Below are 24,534 nucleotides of genomic sequence, written 5' to 3' on the forward strand. Positions count from 1 at the left end.
CGAACCTTACCTCTTACAAATATTTTTGGATCTCGTATATGCTTGATATACGGACGTATATACGGTATGTACGGTATACATACGTATATACGGTCTGTACGGTATGCATACGTATATACAGTTGTACGATATGCATACGTATATACGGTCTGTACGGTATGCATACGTATATACGGTATGTACAATTTCATACCGTAGCCGAGCTGGAAGTTGGTGGGCCGATTGGTAGGCCCAAATAGTAAGCCCAATTGTTCGGCCCGATTGGTAGGCCCAATTGTTCGGCCCAAATGGTAGACCCAAATAGTAAGCCCAATTGTTCGGCCCGAATGGTAGGCCCAAATGTTAAACCCAAATTGGTTCGGGCCGGTTCGAAATGTGGATGGTTCGGTTTCTTCGGCCCAATTGGCCAGCCCTAATGCTTAGCCCAAGGATTGAGCAAGCCCAAGTCATCATCACTGGGTGACATGTTTTGTTGGAGTGCTTTTGAGAATGATTTGTTTTGAGTGATGCTAATTGAGTAGCGAAACGCTTTGTGGGAGTGTTTATTGTGTTTGTATGCCAGTACAGGATGACGATCAGTGTGAAAACAGCTATATGTGCAATGCCACGTGGTGATTTGAGTGTGGGTTGCTTGAGGCAATTGTTGTGCTGTAATTTTGAGAAATGATGCGGTGAAGGAATGTCATGTTGATGACTTAAGTGGGAATGAGGATTTCATTTGTGAATTCTTGTTGTGTGAGTTTACGTTTGTGATGAAAGGATTTAGTGGCCATAGGAATGTATTTTTATACAAATTGCTGTGGCTTTGTAGATTACTACAGTTTTGGGAAAGATGGAGATTCGATGGTTAGGTTAACCGTAATCGAGAGCAATTAACTTGCGCTTAAATTTCGGGACGAAATTTCTTTAAGGAGGGTAGATTGTAATACCCCGAAAAATCCAAATTAAATTCCGTGGATTTTTTAGAAATGATTTCACGATAGTGGGAGCGAGTACGAGTCTCGGAGAAGTTGTGGAATTAGTTTGAACGATTAATTTTCGAAATCGAACGTTATTTAGGGGCTCGTGGAAATTGACTTTTTATACATACGGAATTTGGGAAAACTTCCTGCATGAAAGTTGTAGGGCTCGTCGATACGATCTCGTGCATATGTGGAACACAATATTCGGAGTTCGTATGAATAAGTTATGAATATTTGAAATTTGGGAATTTTCTATAAATAGGAAAAATTTCTGATTTTTTCATTAAGGACGAAAAAATCTAATTTTTGCTAAACAGTCCCCGAAACCCTCCGTTCTCTCTCCTCTCCCACGCGGCCGAACCGCTCGACCCGACCCGGCCGAACGGCCCTCCTCCGGCGTCCTCCAGCCCCGGACCCGGACACCACCGTGATCGCCGCTCCACGCCCAGACGCCCTCCGGTGTGGTCTTGGCCCGCCGCTGCCCCGAAAGCTGGATCGAAGACACCCAGACGAGCGAAACCGACCCGGCCGGAAAACGTCGACGCCGGCGTTGCACGGGCCGATCCTTCCCATTTTCGTGATCTCCTCTTCCCCCTGATCATCCCCATGTAAGTCTTTCATCACGATTTTGAGTGTAGACCGCTAGATCAAGGTTTGACTTTTTGAACGCCTCTGATTCAATCTAGGATCCGATCGTGCGGCCGAGATTAATCCAACTTCAACGCTTGATCTAGGACGATCTAGGCCGAACCAGGCTTAGCTCCAGGTATGAAAGTTGATCACCCTTTCATTTTGAAGAAGTTTGTAGTTGACGACTTTTGCATCAGAGGTGGTTGACCTTCGTTGACCGCCGCGTTGACCACCGTCTGACCTCCGCTTGTGGCGGTGGGTCGGACCTTATTTTGAGTTTATATTATCTGGACGATGATCTACGCATCCATACGAGCGTTTTGATATATTACAAGGTTATTTTAGAAAATGTGGATAAATAATGGATTTACGTTTTGACGTTACTATTTAACGTTTTTACGGTTTATCTTTGGTTTACGATCTGCGAAGATCTGACCATCGGTTTTACTTCAAATTATAACATGTTGATCGTATGACTGTCCCGATGACTTTGTGTGGTCACGGGCGAAGATCCGACCGTTGGATCTTCGTATAATTGAGAAACAGTGATTAGGGAGGCGATTCGTGAGAATCCGTCCGTCGGATTTTTGTATAAATTTGTGAAGATGTTAGTAAGGACGATTCAGGAAGATCCGACCGTTGGATCTTCGTGATGATTTTTGGAGGGTGATCCTAAAGGCGATCCGTGAGGATCCGACCGTTGGATCATCATTTAATTTCGATCCGACCGTTGGATTGTCGTTTAAGTATGTTTTTGAGTTATTGGCTAAAATAAGGTCATGTGTGATTAGGTGATTGACGGTCTCCCTTGGGTGAACGATTTCGGTGTGTATTGTGTTAAATTGAAGACGCAGCGGGAATATCGAGGTGAGTAAATCGCACATGGTTCATTCACGAACCGAAATTCGGTGATTTTATTTAATTGAGAAATTGTGGAAATTGTTTTATGAAAATAAATATTTGTTTTAAATTATATGGACTTGATCGACTACGGTCCATAGGTAAGTAAAATGTATTTAAACTATAAAAATGAATTTCTAGATTTTATTGCATGTGAACTATAGTTGGTATTAGTGGTCACTCTTGTGTGGGTGATTACGTATATATATATTTACGTGGAATATATATTGGATGGTGTAATTTACTGAGTTATATCTTGAGCATTACCCTTTGGAATATGTGATTTATCTTAGATGTTGTGTTGTCTATGATAATGGGTAATTGAGTAAAGTGCGATAGTTGAGTCGTTGAGATGAATTAAATGAGGAGTCGAGTGAATTGAGAAAAACAGTCATTCGTAAGGTGAACCTTGGCCCAGGTGACACTTTACGATACAGTTAGAGCTCTAGTCTGTCTGCCGTCATACTGCTTGGGGGATAAACGAGTTATCATATGCCCTTGGGTATGACATGACATACTGAATGGGGTGATTAATATAATTAATCATAAGCCTGTAAGTATGATATACTGAATGGGGTGATTAATATAATTAATCATAAGCCTGTAAGTATAATATACTGCATGGGATGATTTATATAAATAAATCATAAGCCTGTGAGTATATATTGAGTAAGAAGTTGTTTATTATTGAGTAGTCACGATGAGATGTGAGTTGATTGATGCTTGAAGTGATGTTGTACACTTCAATTCTTATGCAAAACAAAATTAAAATGTGCTTGAGTTGATTGTGTTACTTTAAATCGTGCAATCCTTTCATTTACTCATACGAGCTTTGCAAAAAGCTTACCGGGTTTGTATTGTTGCAATCCCGGTACACTATTCAAACGGTGTAGCGGGTAATCCTACAGGTCAGGAGAATCAGGACGGTGATCGTGCGGGTTAGAGAATTTGTTTTAGTTTTACAGCAATTGTAATTGTGAGGTGAGTTATGCTCATTTGAGCCTTACAATATAATTTGGTGAGAGTGTGCTGTAATAAACAAATTTGAGATTTGGTTTATGTAATATCGAGCGATGTGAGGTGTGGTTGTTTTGAGAAAAAAAATTCAGGTTGTATTTATGTGAGTTGTATTAATTCATGTTTCGGATTTGGATTTGTTATTCAAAATCCGGGGCGTGACATGAGAGCCCTTGCATCTAACTTGGAACGTTGGTTCTTATAAAGATGGACATAGGCTACACAACCAAAGACACGAGCAAGAAGGGTATTAAGAGATGGGATAGTGACATATCTAGATAATACCTCAAATGGAATACAACCTTGAAGAGAGGAAGATGGGAGGCACACAACACTGCCTCTCCCCAAAGGTATTTAAGCATATTGGCACTAAGAAGAAGGGCGCGACCCATGTCTAGCAAATGACGATTCTTTTGTTCAGAGATCCCATTATGTTCTGGTGTTTATGGGCAAGTGGTTTGGTGAACAATTCCATGAGATTGGAAGTAATCACGAAATGAATGATTAACAAACTCCCCCCCCCTCCCCCCGCCCCCATTATTAGACCGAAAGACCTTAATATGAGCATCATATTGGATACGAACAAGATTATGGAATGCTGTAAAGGCATAGAAAACTGCATCCTTTGATTTAAGCAAAACAACCCAAGTTAATCTTGTGAAATCATCGATGAATAAAACAAAATAATGCATTCCTGAAAGAGTTGAATGTTTGGGAAGTCCCCATAAATCCGAATGAATTAATTCAAAAGGCATTATACTAGACAGAAAGTTAGAAGGATAACTAGACCTACGACTCTTGGCTAGAGTACAAGTTTCACAATGTAGACTAGAATCACTTACTCCAAAAAAAAAAAGAGGACATGGACTTCTTCATGACACCAAAAGATGGGTGGCCCAAATGGCGATGCCACAACCACAATTCATTCAGCCGATCAGAACACAATGTCAGGGAAACATGACTTTGTGGACTTGACGGTGCTTGTGTCGGTCCTTCGTACATGCAATCAAAGTGAAACAGTCTCTCCCTCAGATCTCCCTTGCCAATTATCACCCGAGTGCACAGATCTTGAAAGATAACATACATAGGATAAAAGGTTACGGAGCATTTGTTTTGTGTATTTAACTGAGACACAAATAAGAGATGATGAGACAAAGAGTTTTTTTTTTTTTTTTTTAATGAAATGAGACAAAGAGGTTACATAGAGGACATTATAAAGAGTAATGGACGGTGTAACCTGGACTGACCCAATTCCTAAGACCGGAAAGGACTGCTCACCATTGGCGTTAGAGACATGTGTTATGGATGGGGAGGACAACGTGACAAAGAAAGAATTATCATAGGTCATATGATCAGACGCACCAAAATCAATTATCCATGTGTTACTACCAGTAAAGCTAGAAACATTTAAAGTAACACCAATTTTACCTCAATTTTCCTGAGTTAGGGAAACATTACCCTTAGTTTGATCTTGGGCCTCCACACCATAGAAATCAGGTTCTTGCTCCTGCACCAGTTGGATTGCTTCCTTCTGACCATTGTTACTTCCTTTCCAACCAGAGTTATTGGAGTTGAGTCTTAGAAACTTGGGGCATTGACTCTTGTAGTGGTCAACAGTTTTACAATAGTTGCAAATCACCTTACTGTTGAATGATGCTTGTCCCCTGTTATAATTCTGATTTGGTTGGTACCTTTGATTGTTGGGGCGATACTGAAGGTTTCCACTCTGAGGAGACAAAGTCATTCTTCTTCTTCAAACAACAACACAAACCACAAAATTTGGCACACTTAAGGAAGGAGAGGCTGACGACAAGGCTAGGTGTCGAAAACTTTAGGGTTTTAGGGCAAAAGGAACAAAGGACGAAGACAAAGGACAAACTCTTAAAGAGTACAAAGACAAATTTGCAGCGGAAACAAACAAACAGAGTCCAGAAGGATCTCTACTCTGATACCAAGTCAAACATAACAAAGGCAAAGAGAAAGTTTGGAAATTTATGATGTATTGATCTTCTCCAAAGATAGAGTACATATACAAAGTATACACAATTCTAATAGGAAAGTGAGGAAACTAATTACACCATAATATTCTCCCCCTTAACTACATAATATTCTCCTTAACTATACAATCTTAATTATACTACAATTCCTACAATTATAGAGAATGACTCACGCCAACAATATCATGCTAATTTTCAGTTACTTCCAAAAAAGTTGGAGCAAAGCTATTGAACTGGATTGCTTTGCCAGGGAAGTGAATAATTAACCAAAAGAAATGCTAGGGATAAAAGTCAATGAGCACTACTGATGTCATTCTTATGCTCTGCTTCGCCTCATTTGGTTCTAGAAAAGCCTACCACATTAACACAGTCTAAAAGACTAAAACTTGATGAATTTATGGGAATTGTATATGCATAGTGACTTGCGAGTTGCGAGCTCTGACAATATGCATGGTTCAAAATAAATATATGGGAGGATTTCTTTTCTGAGTTGCCTGATGAATTTTTTTGCATATATTATTTAGTAAACATATGTAATTTAGGTTATGATCGTGAAGAATATATGTAAGATGGTCCATCCCAATGGTCTCTAGCATGAATGTTGTGAAATATCTAACATGTGAACTCTCCGTACACAGTCACACACACAGAGGATGAGGCTTATACATGTGCTACTAGGATGAGGCTTATACATGTGTTGTGCAAAAATTTAGATTAATTGTGGGGTATTTATTTTTATTTTTTTCAATTGTGGGCTATTGGAGAAAATTAACAAATTAAAAGGAATACTTTCACCTAATCTAAATGCGAGTTATTCGTGGATGAATGAAGAATGTGTGCAGTTTTTGAAAGATGTAATAATAAATGATTAAAGATGTGTATTTAGCTTTTTAAATATTGAAAAAAATGAATCGGAGGTTTGATAAGTTGAAGAGTTCCAAATATCAATTTTAGAGGTTATTGATAACTGTTGAGATGAGCTAACCAATTATGGGTACTACGGGAGAAAAAATAATTCGATACGAGGAATACAAGCACAAACTTTACTTATGAATGGAGTATGCACTTTTTAACATAAGTCGATCGTCGCAACAATTCATGCCTAAATTTTTATTTAATTATTAATTTCATTTAAAAAATATAACTTCCGGAACAAGAAAATTGATTAAATTAATTTTTTTGTATTCAAATTTTACAAATTTAAGGCTTTATTTTTTTATGAAATTTGTGTGCGCTATTCTTACGAACACTGTAATTAGTACTGAGTGTCTGGGCTCCCATTTATGATTTACCGCAAGGGTAAAACGCCTCAATAAAGTTTATCAAAACTCAAAAGAATCTCAATGGGTCTAGATGTCGTGTAGCATGCTAAGCCCAACACAGCCATAATTAAGTCCATAACCAGGTACGTAGCTAAAACCCTAACCTCCCAAATCGTCTTCTCCAAAAAATTTATACAAGCAAGTCGGATTGTCCGTACGGCACCAGTTATTTCACAATGAGGCCCTTGACTTTCATCAAGTACAACAACAACTGCGATATCCTCTTCTCCTGCGCAAAAGATCACAACCCTAACGTCCGGATCGCCGACAACCGCGAGCGCCTCGGCACCTACTTCGGCCACAACGGCGCAATTCCTCTTCTTCTATTTTCATCAATTAGGTGCAGCCTGCGCCTTTCAAGAAAGATCCACTCTTGGTGAGCTCTCGCAGTGGCTTATCCGTAAATCTGATAACATTGTAGACCAGGGCACCACATACAGCTCCAAGAGTTGGTGACACAAGGTAAATCCACAAGTTTTTGTAATGGCTTGATACTATTGCAGGGCCTAAGCTTCTTGCTGGGTTCATTGAGGCTCCTGTAATTGGCCTGCAGATGCCCAAATCACATGAGAAACTAATAGAATGAACACAGAATATTAAAGAACAAACAAAGAAGACAAAGTTCTTAGTTTGACCTATGGAAAACTTCCTAAAGGGAAAACATGTCTCTGCTTATTACTAATAAAATACCACTGGATAGGAATGATTATATTAATAAAATATTAATTAGTTTATACCCTGCAAACATCACATTCAAAAGAATCGTGGAGCCAACTGCAAGCCCAGCAAGCTCTCCAATCTGCATAAGCAAACAGTTTGGGACATTATTATTGATACTTTAATATATTAAAGTGACATGTTGGAAAACATTGCCCAAATCAAGTAATATGATAATATACTAGCCTAATCAGTTAAAAGAGTAACTCACCAACCCTATTAGGCCCAGCAAACCATATTAGGTTGTTCTTAATTGAAAAATCAGAGCCAGTGTTGAGATTAAGAGGTAGAATAGTACTAAGTTACTAACCGCTCTGTTATCAGTGGCCACACCAGAAACTACAAACATGAGGTAAAATGTGATGATGAACTCAATCACGAAAGACTGCAACAGAGTTCCACTAGGACTTGTTCCAACAAAGTGGTCTTTATGGTGGTTAAATATGAGCCTAAGGGTACCACTTGCGAGCGTTGATCCAAGGACTTGAGCAGCAATATAAGGGAGTACCTATAGAGAGAAAGCAAAACGTACAAACAAAAAAGATAGGTAGTCATTAAACTGAGGTGTGCATGAAGTACAGGCATTTCTCGTTACGCGAGATACAGCGGTGTAAATTTATGTATGAAGTACAGGCATTTCAAGATAACAAGGGCCTGTTTGATATTGTCGAAGTGCTTTCTAAAGCACTTCGATCAATTCACAGCGCCTCTAAGCCCTCTATTCAGAAATTTTCTGTCAAAGGCTACAGCAAGAGCATTTTGTTATTCTTGAATGGTTTAGGGCGATTTCAGAAGCAATGCTAATCGAGCTTTGACTATATATACAATACAATCTAATCCCTAAATTTTATTATTCTTTTCTTTTTCCTTTTGTTGTGAAGGACCTGGATTTTTAGTTTGAATGATGATTAACTGCTTGTCTAAGCCAAAACTAGTCAACAATGCCTTCTGGAAAACTTGGTCATTCCTACATTAATCTTATTCAATAAGTAACACATTTTTTTTAAGATAACACATTGATCTCAGAGTGTATTTGTGTAGTTTACCATTTCCAAAGGAAAAAAATTTATGAAATAAAATCATGAGTTGGTTTAATTAGCTCACCTGTTTCCATGGAAACCTCTTAGTAGTAGCAAAAGCAATTGTGACAGCAGGATTGAAATGGGCACCGGAGATGTGACCAACAGAGTAAATCATCACCATGACAACCAGTCCCCAAACAATTGCAACCGCCGGAGACGACACCGTCTTATCTGTGTCGAAATTCACTACCACAGCCCCACAACCAGCAAATATCAAGAAGTATGTCCCCAACACCTCAGCAATCACCTGAAAATAAAAATATCTCAACTTCGAACATTTGATGAAATGGTTTTGGAACTGAAAGATCACATTTTTGATTGTGCTTGAAACCAAAAGTAAAGGAAATTAGTCAATAGATTTATGTCACCTTCTGCAAAAAGAGTACACAGAGCAAGCTACTGCTTGATTCTTGGTTGGTTTTGGAGGAAGGTTTGTCATCTTCTACATTGAGGACATGGTTTCCATCACTTGCATGATTCTCAGCCATGGCTTCAGAACACAAAAACAGCTGATGAAGAGAAAGATAGAAAGAGAGAGAACAGAGTGATCGACTCAGAAGGAGAAAATTTCTTGTGCTTGTTTTTCTCAATCCTGAAGACTGAAGTGAGAAAAAAAAACTCAGGAGGACAACTCCCACTTATGGTGTGAAACAGCAAAAAGGCATTCAAGGCTGCTTCAACTACCCCACCGTAATTACAGAGACGATATTGATGGCTTTCCATATCTTCTTCTAATCACCGTTAAGTACGGGTACCCGGCCGGTTAGGCATGCTGATCTTGAACATAATAATGAGGACTTGTTTAATGTAAGATGAGAATGATACTGGTTTGAATTTAGAATGTCGTTAAATTTGATATATGCATGCTCTCACCGCTCCTAAGATGAGATGTCATTATCTGCATATAACTACCACTATTTATAAAATGATCGATTTTTTTAGGGATAATGGGTAGTTATCTGCAGAACGTGGGATTATCTATTTATTTTACTATCCCTTGTATACCTCATCAACGGCTGATGTGACATTTTACTATCCCTTGTATACCTCATCAACGGCTGATATTGAAAGCCAAGGATAACCAAAGTCTGCCAATTGGAGAGGATCTTGATCTTATTGTTATTTGGAGCTGTCAGTTCTTAAACGACTCGAATAACACAATTCGAAACCCCCAAGACATGTTATTGAGCGGGCGGGTCTAGAGTTAACCTGCCAAGTGCCCACTCACGAGTGAACCTTGTAACTCATTTATTTCATCAAATGGGTAAACTCGAGTAACCTACATACACAACCTATTAAAATTTAATAAATTTCAATTGATTATTTCGTCACTTTTTTCTTTACTGTAAGTCATGGATACAAAATTTATAGTGATGATTTTTGTGAACTCACATTCATGTAGCCTAAAATAAATTATATCTGTCAATTCAACTCTCTTATACAAGCGAAATAGGTTGACTCGGTTTTACTTCTGAAGAGTTGTTTACCCAATGAAGTAATCCATTTGAAAATAGGTTGTGTTTGAGTTTAGTTTTCCAACACATTTATTAATTGGATCAAGTTTAAATTTTCATCATATGAACCCGACATGAAACGACACATAGACAACACTACTGTTTCTTTTCCTTTTTAGTGTAATAGTCTCTTGTATGACTTCTCTGCTCTTCACCATAATAATAGGATGTTGACAAAATTAATGTATTTGGTCTTTATGTTTGGCTCCAAAATCAATTGGCGTGCAAATTGTCTCTTTTGAGCTTGTGCGCAGGCGTGCCAGCACCGTGGGGTGCAGTCGTCGGGGAGTCCCTTGACCTGACTTTTTGATCAAACGATGTGGACGAGAAGAGCACCACCTCGTCACAAGGTTCTTTTCTATATATGCCTTTCGGAAAAGGACTTCTTGCCTTACGGATAAGGGTTTTGGTTGTGATCTCTTCGCGTCACCGAATCGATACTCAACGTTGTAGGTTGAGCAAAGCAATCACCGAGAAGTTTGGAGAAAGCACAGGGTTTTGCTAAAGCGTATCTTTAGCTTCGCTGGGTTGCGAGGGCGTTACCCTTGCTTCGCTGGTTTGCAACTAGGTTGCAGGCAGGTTTGCTCCGGATAGGCTTTGATAATCTGTGTGATTAGTTGATTGAAGAGTTGTCCTTGATTCGTCCTTGAAACCTGGTATTTATATTCGACTGTTCCTTGCCATAGAAGGATTATTGATTGAAGCTTCATATTCAGTCTCCGCTACCTGACTCCAATAAGGGCTCGTTTTCCTTATGGATTTACCCAAACTCAAGTAGGCTTATTTTTGGGCCGCATGTATCGGCCCGCTGTGCTAAATCCCCTAAAGGATCTTGCCAAGATTACTTTTGGGCTCAATCACTTTCATTTTCATCTCCTAAATTAGCACCCTGCATCAGAAGTTAGGCACCCCAGCTAAAAAAAAATTGTGTGAGTTATTGATACGAACAATCTAATTGGTGCCCGTAGTGAAAGTTCACCACCCAGCTTTTTACCGCAATGGTAAAAGCCTCAAAAAAGTTTATCAAAACTCAAAAGAATCTCAATGGGTCTAGATGTCGTCTAGTATTCTAAGCCCATCACCAGTTTCATCGCCATAATTAAGTCTATAATTAACCAGGTACGTAGCTAAAAACCCTAACCTCCCGAATCGTCTTCTCCAATTTCATACAAGCAAAGTCGCATTGTCCGTAGAGCACCAGTTATTCTCAATGAGGCCGATTCTGCTGAAAGGACACGAGAGGCCCTTGACTTTCATCAAGTACAACAAGGACGGAGACCTCCTCTTCTCCTGCGCCAAAGACCACAACCCTAACGTCTGGTTCGCCGACAACGGCGAGCGCCTCGGCACCTACGTCGGCCACAACGGCGCCGTTTGGTGCTGCGACGTCTCCAGAGACTCCTCGCGCCTCATCACCGGCAGCGGGGACTCCACCGCCAAGCTCTGGAATGTTCGGACCGGCGAGCAGCTATTCTCCTTCCACTTCAAATGTCCGGCGAGATCCGTCGAGTTCTCCGTCGGCGATCGCCTCGCCGTCATTACCACTGATCCCTTCATGGGAGTTCCTTCTGCGATTCACGTCAAACGCATCGCTAAGGACCACGCCGCTCGTATGTTCTCTCAATTTATGTGATTTTCAATCTGTTTAGTTATTTTTATTGCACAAGAACTGTTCTTTCATCATTGTCGAAATTTCAGTCTGTGCTTTTCAATTTGTGTAATTTTTTCCAGAGACTGGTGAGTCCGTTCTGACACTGAATGGGCACCAAGGAAAGATAAACAGAGCTGTATGGGGGCCTTTGAACAAAACTATCATTAGCGTTGGAGAAGATTTTGTGATTCGTATTTGGGATTCTGAGGTGATTAATTTGATTGAATTTCAATGTTGCTTGCATTGGAAGATAATTGTACATTTGGTTCTGTTCCTTTTGGTTGGATTGCAATTTAGTCTAGGTGTGAGTCTTCTTGGTGTATGTGTTTAACAATGCTTGCAACTTACATGTATTGATATATGGTTTGGTGAATTTCATAGCTTATATGAAATCAAATTGACTAGTGCAATGAGAACCAAAACATTTTTTTTAGAGTGAATTGATTTGCAAATTTGTTTAACACAATGCGTATAATAAAAAATTGCCATGTATGTGACCAACATTACAATTGTTTGTTGGAGATGAGTTGTGTTTACCATATTCTTTGAAACTTGCAGACTGGGAAATTACTCAAAAAGAACGAGGCGGCGATTGGTCACAAGGAGGAGATAAAATCACTAGTAAAATCTAAGGATGGTTCTCACTTTCTAACTGGTTCCCGAGATAAATCTGCCAAGGTACTGCATCTCATATACTTTGGTTTTTTGCTTTGAATTATGTTTAGTTAATTTCTGTATTATACAGAATAGTGTTGTGTAATTGCTACTTCAAATTCATTCTTTCAGCTCTGGGATACTAGAACATTAACTCTTATCAAGACCTACGTGACGCAGCCTCCCGTCAACGCAGTTGCAATGTCTCCTCTGCTTGATCATGTAATGAATCTCCCATTGGTTTGCTTGACGATGATACTTACTAGAGTATATAGATGCTTACAATTCATTCATGCCACTGAACTGGTTCCTTGTATCTCTTATGTATATGCATATTGTTTTGTTCCTGTTGTGCTTTCCAGGTCGTGCTTGGTGGTGGCCAGGATGCCACTAAAGTCACCACGACTGATCATCGCGCAGGGCATTTTGAAGCCAAATTCTTTGACAAGGTCTGTCATACTTGCTTTTTTTCTTTTTCCTTTCTTTTTATAAACGTTTCAGTTAGTTATGAAGGTCTTCAGTACATGATCTCTGTTTTTCTGATATTCTTAATATGATTAGGTTCTTGAAAAGGAGATTGGAACTGTTAAAGGGCATTTCTCACCTATTAATGCTTTGGACTTCAATCCTGATGGTAACAGGTACATATGGTTCAGCTTTGTAGGTTTCATTTTAACAAGAGTATATGTTTATTTTTTTAAACTAATTTTATCTTGTTACATTATTTTCAGTTTCTCAACCGGAGGTGAGGATGGTTATGTACGTATAAATCATTTTGACCAGGAGTACTTCAGAATCAAGGTTTAGGCTTGCAGTTTAGTTTGATATTATATCATTTCGAGCGATCGATGTGCCAGCCAGAAGCGTTTTCTGTTCCTTTCCGGCCATATTGATCAGCTCTACTGTTGTAGTACAGGCTATTAAACCATGTCCTGTGGTTGCTTGTTGATGTTAAAAAGAAAACATCTCTGTAGTGGTTTTTTTTTTCCCTTCTATATGTGAGACAATTATGGTTAGCCTCCTTGTTGAATTTACTTGTAATTTTAGATGCAGATGTTAGTAGAATTTTGATATTGTTTATGATTTTACTTTGATAATATCAGAAAGAAAAAGAACGCATAAATGAGATCGCTAAACGATTTTTATTTTTTACTAATGAATAACTTATCGGCAAATACTGTGAAGAGATTCCGACTACCGACTGTTGGGATGGCCTTCTTAAGCTTTGATCTCAACTTTTCTAACCGCTTGGGGAGTCAAATGACTCAAATCGGCGTGATGATCAATCAAAGCACCCATTTTCTCACCACTTTTATCCCCTCATTCTTGATCATGCAATATTGTCACAATCAACTACCATGTTGATATTATGAGTGATCAAGTTTGTTGAGTTAACATATTTATGAAATGATCGATTTTTCTAAGTTTGTTGAAAGATCGATTAGGTTGTGCTTGGTGCTGGTCAGGATGAATCAAAAGTCACACACATTAGGTTAACTGATGACCATTCATCCAATTTTTATGTAATTTAAAAGTTGTTAGTTGTACAAAACTTTGTTTAGCATATATAAATCATGAACATTGTGTTACAACTGGCAAGTTTATTTTAGAAATCTCATTAACTTTTTGTATACAAATTATTAGGAATGTAATTTAATTGGCAAAAAAAAAAAAAATAGATTCGAGGTATTGGAGAAAATTAGTAGGTACTAGATAGATGGCCCGCGCTTTGCTGCGGGTATTTTTATTATCATTATGTGTTTTCAATCAATTAAAGAACTCGCTCTGCAATGCTGGTGATGGAGAAGTTCACAACTATACAGGAGGGAAGCGGTGGAAAAAAAACGCAGCTGAACTCTACATGTGTAAAAGAGGTTGTGATGTTATTAAAAAATAATAATAATAAAAAATTAAAAAAAAGAGGTCGTAAGAGCAACTCCAACAGCTTCCCTATAATTTATGTATTATAGGGAAGCAGAAGTTAAAGCTTTAGCCTCTTTTTCTTCTCTAACTCCAACAGATTCCCTATTTTACAACAATCTCTAAAATCTCTATATTCTTCCTTAAAATTTTAGAGTTTGCTGTAAATATAGGGAATTTGGTTTTCTCTTTCCTCACTTTCCCTAAAATAGGGATAGTTATAGGGAATCTGCTGGAGCAAAAGATGCTTATTTTTCCCTAAAGTAGAGAAAAATCAAAATATGGGGAATCTGTTGGAGTTGCTCTAATGTGTTAGAAAAAAATAAGCTAGGACAGAAAGGTAATTATGACAAATACATAAGGGCAAAATGGTCAGTGCACTATTCATTTCATTTGTCTTTTTGTGAGTGAGCTTTAGTATAGTTATAATATAATTAGTAGACTATGTGTGTTCTAACCAACAAATGAAGTATCTTCCATCCTATACTCAAAGGCAGGGCTTTACTCGAAATTAGAGCCAATTCTACACAGAGTTGCAAGACTTTTGTTTTCTTTTGTCCAATCTGGGTTTTCGGGTTTCTGGGTTAAAATGCCCGGGCCTAGTTGCATGTGTAGCATATGTTGCTGATCTAGATGCAATTTTCTTGCCACCACTTTGAGCGACGACGTAACCATGGCAGCTCTCTATTGGCGTTCCGCTACCAATTCGAATTGGTGGTGGCCCGATGAGGAGGAGCGCCTTAGGCTCTACTAGTGACAGCGATTATGGTGGCTTGCAATTTTTTGGCTGGAAGGAAGCACATGCATTTTTGGAGGCGTTCTTTGGAATGGTGGTTGTTAAATTGTACTGCGGTGATTTACTGGAGATTGAGGCTAGGTAGAGTGTCGGACCATATGGTTGCTGAGGTTGCAATGGCCTTACAAGTTTGTTCAAACTATATCTGTTTACCCTACCTAGCATATCTGCTTTCAAAGAAATGCATACATATATTTAGGACCGAACACATGATTAATTTGCAAATTCATTTGGGAAAATTTCAAGAAGAGTACATGAAGTATTAGTCATTCTAACCTTTCGTGAATCAACTTTTGTTAAAATCAAAACAGTACATGACTTTCAAATCTCGATCCAAGTTTGGTACATGTCGTCATCTTTTCTGTTAGCCTTATGTAATTATTCATTTGTTAAAGGGTAATATAGTATTTTTACAGTTTTTTTTTCTCTCTCTCTCTCTCTCTCTCTCTATCTATCTATCTCTCTCTCACCCTCTCCGACACACTCTCTCTCTCTCCTCTCCCCCCCCCCCCCCCACAGACCCAACCCCTTTCTCTTCTTCTAAGTTTGGTACATGCCGTCATCTTTTCCGTTAGCCTTATGTAATTATTCATTTGTTAAAGGGTAATATAGTATTTTTACAGTTTTTCTCTCTCTCCCCTCCCCCCCCCCCCCCCCAACAGACCCAACCCCTTTCTCTTCCTCCATGACCGCGACCACCACATCTCCTCCACCTTCCAAATCCACACCCATCAAACCCAACTCCCCATCTTATCAAACCCAGAATTCAAATAACTCATTTTGCATTATCATCCCTTCTTAATCTCCCAAACCCAACTCCCCATCACTACCAAATTCATATATTAATTCAATTATGAAAATAGGATCACCCATCAGTAAGTTGACAACCAGTACCAAATTCATGTGTTAATAAAGAAACATGAGCTCACATCAATGAGAACAGAATCTGTCCATAAAGGAGAAAAAGAAACAAAAGAATGAACAAAATTATTTTGTACACCACTACCTACAACATCAACAAGGAGTTGCTCAATTCATGCAATTGAGTTGTCAGGAACTCTCGGATAGAGCATCTGAGCAGTACCCGCTCGGAGGTTCAGTTGGAATTTGCGATCCATCTTCTGGATCAAGTTCCGGCGAGTCAAGCCCAAGGCCACCATGGAGTACAAAACGACGTCGTCCAGTGAGGAGGAGGGTGGAATTGAGAATGTGGAGGATTATCCCATGGTGTTGTTGCAGATCTTTATGTACAATGAGGGGCCGCAGGACGAAGCCTTCTGGGGGGTCGAAGACGGCGTCATATTCGAGATCGTCGGTGGAGAAGAAGGTGGTTTCGATGGGTGTGGTTTGGCATTGGGGATGGGGATGGGGGATGGGGGTGGTGGGTCGTGGAGAGGAGAGGAAGAGACAGATGGGTGTTGGGGGTTTGGGAAAGGAAGTGGTGAAAGGGAGAAATAATATGTTTGTTTTAGTTAAAAAAAAATTAAATAAAAAGGGCTTTCTATCGTTTTGACTGATTTGCCCCTAAAAATTTGACAGAAAGTACACTCACTAACGGAACCCGTAACGGCATGTACTCAAATTGGGTAGAAATTTGAACTTGATGTACTGTTTTGATTTTAACAAAAGTTGATTCACGAAAGGTTAGAATGGCCAATACTTCATGTACTCTTCTTGAAATTTTCCCAATTCATTTTGGGTATTAGTTATTATTTTTTTATTTATTACTTTGGCAGTTATTAATTGAGAGTAACTTTTTGTACTCATTCGTTGTCCAGAAAAACTTTTTGTACTCATTTAATCTGAAAGAGAAATTTTATTAACACAACCCCAATTCACTAATACACACCTCTCAAATTTTTTTGTCCAATTTTTTTCATGAACTTCCTATTTCACCCCTTACTCTTTTCCCCTATCTCTCTTTCTCCCTTCTTCTCTCTCCGCCTGTAACCTAAAGTTGATTTTCTCAACTCATCAACTCTATGTTCTCTCTCCCGAAATTGATTTATGCCACTCATATCTCTCTCTCCCTTTCTTTTTGTTCTGGACTCTTAGGCAAAAGTATATAGTTACATGATTTGCGTCTTGATATTTTTTACTTATTGTCAAATATTATAGAATATCCATTGTACAAAATACAAACAAGCTTACTAAATGCATACATTTAATAAAACGATGGATTCCATGGGTATGACAAAGAATGATGAATTAATAAAGAGAAATATTGATGAGGAAAATTCAGTTCGCATCGTTTCGATTGCTTGAAAGGTTTTTTTTTTGTTGAAGGTTAAAATGGTAATTAAAAACATTTTAAAAATTGTGAATGTGTATTAAGTAAAGGACCGTGTAAATAAAATTTCTCAATCTGAAATTAAAATTGATTTTTTTTTTGAATAGAAGTTGAATATCAATAGATCAACAGCCAAATGGCTATAGTCTACAAAGCTTACATAAGAAAACCAAACTCAAAACGACTACCCTATCTAAGCTAAAGCAAACTACTAGAGTCTCTGATGCGCTCGCAAATTTGCAAGCCTATACAAAGTAATCAAGCCTCGCCTCCTACGGAAGAAATATTCAACTAACCCTTGCTTGCCAGGCACGCAATTGTGGTACAAACACTGATTAGAAACGTCATAGAAGACATATAGAAGCCTCATCACCTTGCAATAGACTTGAAGGAAATAAAATGCAATTAGTAAATAGCTATCTCCTTCCCTTTCGGGTTGGAGCCTGCTCCATCACCTGCCTTGTCAAGTTTGGGGAAGAGCCTTATCTTTGTTGCCCTACCCTCGTCGCCCTGCTTTGCTTTCTTCTTTTCCCCATAAGGTAGTTTGTTTCTACTACCTGCAGGTCTCCCCCTTTTTCTCTTTACCTGAAGAGGGTGCTCATCAGTTTGCTGCACCGGTACCAAACAGAGCTGTTCCAGTTCCAAGTTCAGGTTCCTTTTGCCAACAGCTAAACTCAACTTGAGCTTTTTCGGAGAAATGGTGATGTTATCATCCTCCCTTTGTCGTCTCTTCCCCATGATGCTGTCAGGTATAGTCAACATCTCAGGCAATTCTCGAATGTGAGCTTGACGTCGAGGTCGAGTCATCAGGATGGCCGGATTGTGGAGCAGCCGCTCCGGCAGTTGGTTGGGAAGCATAGTTCGGAACACCACCTCCTGTCCTCCCATGGAAACCCTAGACCGGATTCCTGCATTCACTGTGCTAATCGACGTCGAACTCGAGGTCGGAACATTGCTCCCAATAAGCTGCATCTCCGGCACAGGAACAGCAGCCTCCTGTCGGGCACCTAAGACCGTGCGTGCTGCACCATCATTCAACTCCAACGGAGGTCCAGAGCATGGAAGGCCGACATGAGTAACCAGGCCACAAGTCGAGCAATGACCAAACAGTTTGTCAAACCTAAATTTGCATAAGAACTCGACTTCATCCTCCACCTAGTACCAGTGTTGGAAAGGCAGCGGCCTGTTGAGAGGGATCTCCACCCTGATGCGATATTTTCCAACTTTCTTAGCCTGTTTGTCGATCTCCTTGAAATCTCCAAGGGTAAAGCCGATCAAGGACATCACCCTCTCAGAACGGAACGCAGGCGGGATGCCTTGCAAATTGATCCAGTACGAGGCTGTGGTGAAAGGGACCGAATCAATGGCAGCCACCCCATCATAGTAGGCTAGGGCAACCGGAGCATGATTGTACCCCCATGGCGCTCCCTTCCATATCCGATCCCGATCGGTAGCGTTAGAGAGGGTGAAAAGAACCCTCTGTCCCTCCGCCTCCTCTACACGGAGTGATCCATGCACCCGCCATGCATTCCGGAACATCCCCAGAAAAGATCGATTATTGTACTCTCGAGCAGTGAACAGCTTACCCACCATAAACACGTCCGCCTGCCGCAGACCCTTCCCTTGTTTAGGTCGCAGATCAACCTGCTTCCTTCCCTTAGCAATCGCAAGAGATGAAGCCAGTCGAGCAACCATGGCATCAATAGAAGACATTGTTGATGTTTGCACAGAAGCACCGCAGAAAACCCTAACCCTAGAGAGGAGGCGGCTCTGTCTTTTTTGCAATTGAAATTAAAATTGATTGGTCAAGGAAGAAGATGACGGAATATTCGTTCTTTCTGAAATTATCTCTGTCAAATATAGAAATAGTTCTCTTCACAATAGTAGATGATGAGGCTTTGAAAGTTGGTAATTTTGATTTTGTTTTGTGTTAGTCAAAATAGAACGTTCTTAGTCAAACAAAATTAAACGAATATGGAACCCGATTTGACTATTAGCGAAAAACTCACTCAAGACTAAACCGGGTAACCGAAAAACCAAACCCTGAATGCATGGATATTCAACTTTAACAAGAAAATCCCACTGTTGAACCAAAGCAACCGCCGCTAAACAAACTCACCCGCCCTTGGCTTAACCATTAACAGACCTCTCAGCTAAGCCACGTCCATCTAAAACAAACGTTTAAAAACCCTCCCACATTCTTGAAATCTCAGATTCCCAAAACATTTCACTGCTTCGGATCCTTTTCACTCTCAAAAAGTTAAATTCACAAAGAGCTTTATTAAAAAAAAAACAAAAAATCACAAAGAGCAATTTAGAGAATATGGTGTCCAAAATAATGAAGATTAGAGCTAGCAAGTTTTCATCCATCAAGAACCGCGACGGCATAAGGCGGCACCACCGCCGCAACTCCTCAGTAAAGAAGGCAGCCGCCGACTCCAAGGTCGTGCTTGCCCGCACTGGCAGCCACAAATGCAGCTTCGAGATCCTAACCCGAACTCAAACTCCAGACCCGGCCGGCCCCGACCCCGGACCTCAAACTACACGCCCCCCACTCCCGCCGTTAACTTCGCCGGAGAAGAGAACCGTGTTTCTCGACCTGGACGAAACACTGGTGCACACTGAGGCCACAGTGCCCCAGCGCTTCAACTTCGTCGTCCGGCCCATTATTCGTGGCACGAAGATGACCTTCTACGTGATCAAACGTCCCGGCGTTGACCAGTTTTTGCAAAGACTGGCAGAGAAGTACGAGGTGGTGGTGTTCACGGCGGGGATGAGAGAGTACGGCACGCTGGTGGTGGACCGACTGGACAGGCAGGGCGTGATATCCCACAGCCTCTACCGCGACTCATGCAAGGAGATGAACGGAAGGTTTGTGAAAGACCTGTCCGGTTTGGGACGTGACTTGCGGCGAGTGGTGATCGTGGACGATAATCCCAACTCGTATTTCCTCCAACCGGAAAATGGGGTTCCGGTCCGGCCGTTCGTCAATGACATGGCAGACGGGGAGCTGGGGAGGTTGTTGGAGTTTTTTGAGGGAGAGGGGTCACGTTGTTCTGAGGACATTAGAGATGCTGTGAGGGAGTATGTTCATGACAAAGGATGGGTTTCCGATGATAATGACGACGATGAGAATGATGAAGATGATGATAATGGTGGTAGTGATAATGCTGATGATGATGAGTTGGAGACGGGGAATGGAAAGTCTACTAGTGTTGCAGTATCAACAACCATTAATTCATCAACACCACGCTGCTTGATTAGTCTGCATGAATATTCTCCATCGGGAAAACCAGTAGCTATGGAGAGTTGGATGAAGATGGTGATCTTAGGCAGTTTGATATTGATCATTATCGATGTAATTTTTTGCTTTCGGGCATTTTTGTAACATGAATGGAAATCAAAGAGTTGAAAATTTTTATAGATTTTTTCATTATACAAAGTAAAATCTGTAACGCCCCAAGCTGCACCTCACCAGCTTAAGCACGTCACAGTGCCGCGAGCCTCTAAAACATAAACCGAACGCTCGATTTACATTCTAGAGAACCGCTAGGCATTTTGTTTGAAAACTTTTCGTATAAACACAGCGGAAGCTACAAATATTTTTGAGGTGAAAAACTTGAGTTGTTAAAACCTATTTCACTCGTCCAGTACTTGGATAAGGATCACACGAAGTATGAATTTCAATGAAAGAGAATTCAACTAAATTTGACACGATGCTAAATATCCACAAGTTCCGAAACACGAAGTTCGAGAAATAGAATCTAAAACAGAATCCAAACAATGATTTACCGAACTTGTTCCGCACACCCAGCTCCGTCCGCTACTGTCCCGTCACCAGTGCACAGTACCTGCATCCACACTGTTGTAGGGGTGAGCTTTCGTCCTCGCTGCTCAACAGGAACTCTATCTCGACTAGATTTGAAAATCGGTAAATAAATTATTGAGGCCTCAGTATGAAAACATGCTTAAACCAAGTGTTTAAAAGAAACGACAAACTTTAATGTTTTTCAACTTGAAAACTGATGCATGATGCTTAAACAACTACGGCGCCAAATCCAAGTTTTACCTGATGGCCGGTCCCATAGACCCACTACACGACCTTACCTCAATTTAATTTATCACCAGGTAAGCGTAGCGAGAGCGTCCGCTACCTAGCTACACACACGGATCGGGTCGTCATTGCGATCGCTCACCGTCCGACCGGTGTAACTAACCCTCCGGAGGTTTTGGGGATCGAACCCAAGGAAGTCAGAGCCACCCTTCGCTCTCAAGCCATCACATTTCTCACATGGTTTGGTTAGTATGCATTGCATTTGAACATAACCAAACCATACCAACTAACATGCATCATTTAATAACAATATAAGAAAATCACTAACCGAGGAGAGTCCTGAATCCCTACCTGGATTCCGATGCTTTCTCTTACGTACTCTGAGAGTCGCGAACCTTCAGTTCCTCAGGTAACTGGAGTCCTAGATTCCGACATTTTGACCGTTAATATCACAATGAACAATTATATGAAATCACGACGATTAACAAATCGTCCAACCAATTTTTCCTGGTTTGACCAGGATTGACCACATGAACCAAACTTTGACCAAATTTGACCAATCACGACCACATCCACGAAGTCCCGAATCATCAACACTTTACTTGGAATTGGACTATCAGCCAATTTCCATGCCTTTTAACAATTATTTCCAAGTTCCTTAAATATCACACCACATGGTAATCCCAACAAATTTACTATGGACACCCACTCAGTTTACTTTATGTAAACTACACTTTATGGACACCCATGAATAGTCCAGCTTCTACTCATTAATTGTTCTACACAATTATACCCATTCAATTAGTTACTTTATGCACAATGCCATAAGTACTTGTCTTAAGCCAATTCTCTATTATCTTTACACACACCCGTGCATACAACTCTGGATTTTCCAAGCCAACTCAAACAATTTTATATCCACTATATGTCCAATTTCCAATGAATACCAGGCTATGCACCAGTAAATGCTTCCACCAAAATACTCATGCTTTGATAATCTCACCACACCAGACAAACGAGTTTGAATCTATGCTCAGAGTGCCAACATAACAATCAATTTCATTCAACAACCCATTCAACATAGCTCGAACTAATTTCTCAATCCAAATACAAAACAAGAAACAATTTCTTCCAGAACCTCGAATTTTACCTTCAGCAGTGCGACTTGCAGGTGAGAACCCAAGCTTCTATTTCAACTCTTTCCTGTAACCCAGCTATAAACATACTGCCAAATCGACTTCCACTCATTCACAGCTTCTGAAATACGCATCCATACATGCAGGTAAGACGGAATCCAAGGCCAGAGGTGCCGGAGGAGTCACCGGCGTCGGTGACAGCGTCGAGACCGAGAGCAACCCAGAACTCAAATCATCAGAACTTAATCCAATTCGAAAACTAATTAAACTATGACGTAGAGGACGACGAAATGAGTAAGTTCCATACCACATGCAGCCCAATCGGTCACCGGAAGTTGCAGAAACTCTCCGGAAGACATGAGGCTTCATGGTGTCGATTCTCGCGCCAGAGCTTCCGGTTGAAAGACCTGACCCCAGAGAGACGTCGGCGACGAGGAGAGGAAGCAATTGGTGGTGGTGCGCCGTCGTGAGGTGGCCTGGTCGCGGGTCATCAGGCACCGAGAAAGATCGAGAGCGCTGGGTACCTCCAGGTTGATCTGGAACGTTCGATCAGCCTCTCCTCCATTTATAACCTCCCTCTAATTAATTTAGACGGCCCTGATGAAGCGGTGGAAGTTTTGGACAGCTAGGATTGCACCGCAGAAATTTCCATTTTCTGTAATTCATTTTCTAAAATCCCACAACTTCGGAAAATCGCTATAAATAGCTCGGGTATCCGAAAAAATCCCCGAAAATTTCCACGAACTCGTCGTGTTGTGCAATTTATTATCCAACTCTCAAATTGAGGTTTTCACCCTATGGAAATTCCTGAAAATATTCTCGAGCACTTTGACAATTACCGAGATCGTAAATAAATAACTTGACGAACGATCTCAATTTAAGCTCGATAAATTTCCGGGGCTCACAAAATCTATAAATTGAACTAAACAATTCACGTTACATATATATACTAATGTACCCTAAAATAAATAAAATTCGCAGTTTGGCACTCCTAAGTCTCAGATCATTACACAAACAAGCAAGTCTCTCACTTCCTCGTATGCAGCATGCTAAAAGAAAATAGATAGATAAATAAAATCATTAAGCGTGACCGAGCACACTAATATCCTAAACTCAACCATTATTACGTGCAGGGTTTTGTAGACCTTGGTGCAAACAAATAAAAATTAAAGATTTGGATAGCTTGAGGTTACAGAAAACATATTAAAGATTTGCATAGCTTGAGGTTACAGAAAACATACTTGTGAATTTGATCGCAGTTTTGTAGCTATAGGTTTGATTATATGTATATATAGTACGTCATGTAGTTCGTGATAATCTAATCAATATATTCCTTCAAGCAGTTCTACTGATTAATATAATGGAATTGCAAATAAATCTCACATCGATCATGAGCAGCATTCTATTGCTGATGACCTTAACCTTGCGAATCTAGCTTGATTTTGGTTTACATTGTTTGGAAGCTACTATGGGCTAGTTTGGGATTATTGTGACTTTAAAAAAAAAAAAACTGCTGCTGTTGTGTTGTGAGAATAATCAGTTGTGAATTAAAACAGTTTCGTGTTTGGTAAATAATACTTTTAAAAGTGCTGTCAGTACACAAAATGACTTCAGAATGGGTTTTGAGCCAAAGCAGCAAAAGCAACCTTTGGATTAGTTTTAAAATCTGTTGTCAGTGACCTATAATTTTCAATAAAAGCTGTTTTTTATTTATTTACCAAACACATTTACTTTTAGATTTTTTTTTTAAAGAGAAACAATCTCAAACGGGGTCTATATCTTCTATTGTGGAGTCCTTAGTCATGATGCTTCTAGGTTTTTCAGGCTCAGCAAGGAAGCATTTGTGCAATTACAACCTTAGTCATCATGTCTTCTACTTATTCAGAGTCAAA

The 24,534-nt window shown here is 40.0% G+C and overlaps 3 protein-coding genes and 2 long non-coding RNA genes across 6 annotated transcripts; 3 read left to right on the forward strand and 2 right to left on the reverse strand.

The window, feature by feature from the left end:
* Nucleotides 1-2,163: 2,163 nt before the first annotated feature.
* On the forward strand, nucleotides 2,164-3,632 carry LOC133730105 (uncharacterized). The gene is made up of 2 exons (XR_009856596.1): nucleotides 2,164-2,459; nucleotides 3,386-3,632. It is a non-coding gene; the product is annotated as an uncharacterized LOC133730105 (long non-coding RNA).
* Nucleotides 3,633-6,684: 3,052 nt separating this feature from the next.
* On the reverse strand, nucleotides 6,685-9,340 carry LOC133733137 (aquaporin NIP1-1-like). The gene is made up of 5 exons (XM_062160742.1): nucleotides 8,996-9,340; nucleotides 8,650-8,874; nucleotides 7,856-8,053; nucleotides 7,566-7,627; nucleotides 6,685-7,375 (listed from the first exon to the last, which is right to left on the reverse strand). Exons 1-5 carry the CDS (start codon nucleotides 9,113-9,115, stop codon nucleotides 7,165-7,167), a joined length of 816 nt encoding a protein of 271 aa, XP_062016726.1. The 5' UTR covers nucleotides 9,116-9,340; the 3' UTR covers nucleotides 6,685-7,164.
* A 1,889-nt stretch (nucleotides 9,341-11,229) lies between these two features.
* Nucleotides 11,230-13,536, forward strand: LOC133733522 (eukaryotic translation initiation factor 3 subunit I-like). The gene is made up of 7 exons (XM_062161141.1): nucleotides 11,230-11,751; nucleotides 11,873-12,000; nucleotides 12,351-12,470; nucleotides 12,579-12,668; nucleotides 12,809-12,895; nucleotides 13,008-13,087; nucleotides 13,178-13,536. Exons 1-7 carry the CDS (start codon nucleotides 11,352-11,354, stop codon nucleotides 13,251-13,253), a joined length of 981 nt encoding a protein of 326 aa, XP_062017125.1. The 5' UTR covers nucleotides 11,230-11,351; the 3' UTR covers nucleotides 13,254-13,536.
* Nucleotides 13,537-19,775: 6,239 nt separating this feature from the next.
* On the forward strand, nucleotides 19,776-21,314 carry LOC133729393 (uncharacterized). The gene has a single exon (XM_062156911.1). The coding sequence runs from the start codon at nucleotides 19,776-19,778 to the stop codon at nucleotides 20,838-20,840; it is 1,065 nt and encodes a 354-aa protein (XP_062012895.1). The 3' UTR covers nucleotides 20,841-21,314.
* A 6-nt stretch (nucleotides 21,315-21,320) lies between these two features.
* Nucleotides 21,321-23,244, reverse strand: LOC133729394 (uncharacterized). Of its 2 annotated transcripts, none has more exons than XR_009856358.1 (3): nucleotides 22,950-23,244; nucleotides 22,657-22,763; nucleotides 21,321-21,919 (listed from the first exon to the last, which is right to left on the reverse strand). It is a non-coding gene; the product is annotated as an uncharacterized LOC133729394 (long non-coding RNA). The 2 variants fall into 2 exon arrangements; XR_009856357.1 differs by having other exon boundaries at nucleotides 21,321-21,927; nucleotides 22,950-23,241.
* Between the last annotated feature and the right edge of the window lie 1,290 nt (nucleotides 23,245-24,534).

The sequence above is a fragment of the Rosa rugosa genome, chromosome 2, assembly GCF_958449725.1.
Source record: "Rosa rugosa chromosome 2, drRosRugo1.1, whole genome shotgun sequence".
In the NCBI taxonomy this organism is placed as follows: Eukaryota; Viridiplantae; Streptophyta; class Magnoliopsida; order Rosales; family Rosaceae; genus Rosa; species Rosa rugosa.

What these genes read in the sequence shown, in the direction of transcription:
- LOC133733137 (XM_062160742.1), bottom strand. Translation starts at nt 9,115, where the DNA reads ATGGCTGAGAATCATGCAAGTGATGGAAACCATGTCCTCAATGTAGAA. An exon ending in TGGCCACTGATAACAGAGCG is followed by an intron (nt 7,628 to 7,855) that starts GTTAGTAACTTA and finishes TTGCTTATGCAG; the next exon opens with ATTGGAGAGCTTGCTGGGCT. An exon ending in TTGAATGTGATGTTTGCAGG is followed by an intron (nt 7,376 to 7,565) that starts GTATAAACTAAT and finishes GGGCATCTGCAG; the next exon opens with GCCAATTACAGGAGCCTCAA.
- LOC133733522 (XM_062161141.1), top strand. Translation starts at nt 11,352, where the DNA reads ATGAGGCCGATTCTGCTGAAAGGACACGAGAGGCCCTTGACTTTCATC. An exon ending in TGTCTCCTCTGCTTGATCAT is followed by an intron (nt 12,669 to 12,808) that starts GTAATGAATCTC and finishes TGTGCTTTCCAG; the next exon opens with GTCGTGCTTGGTGGTGGCCA. An exon ending in TTCAATCCTGATGGTAACAG is followed by an intron (nt 13,088 to 13,177) that starts GTACATATGGTT and finishes CATTATTTTCAG; the next exon opens with TTTCTCAACCGGAGGTGAGG.
- LOC133729393 (XM_062156911.1), top strand. Translation starts at nt 19,776, where the DNA reads ATGGTGTCCAAAATAATGAAGATTAGAGCTAGCAAGTTTTCATCCATC.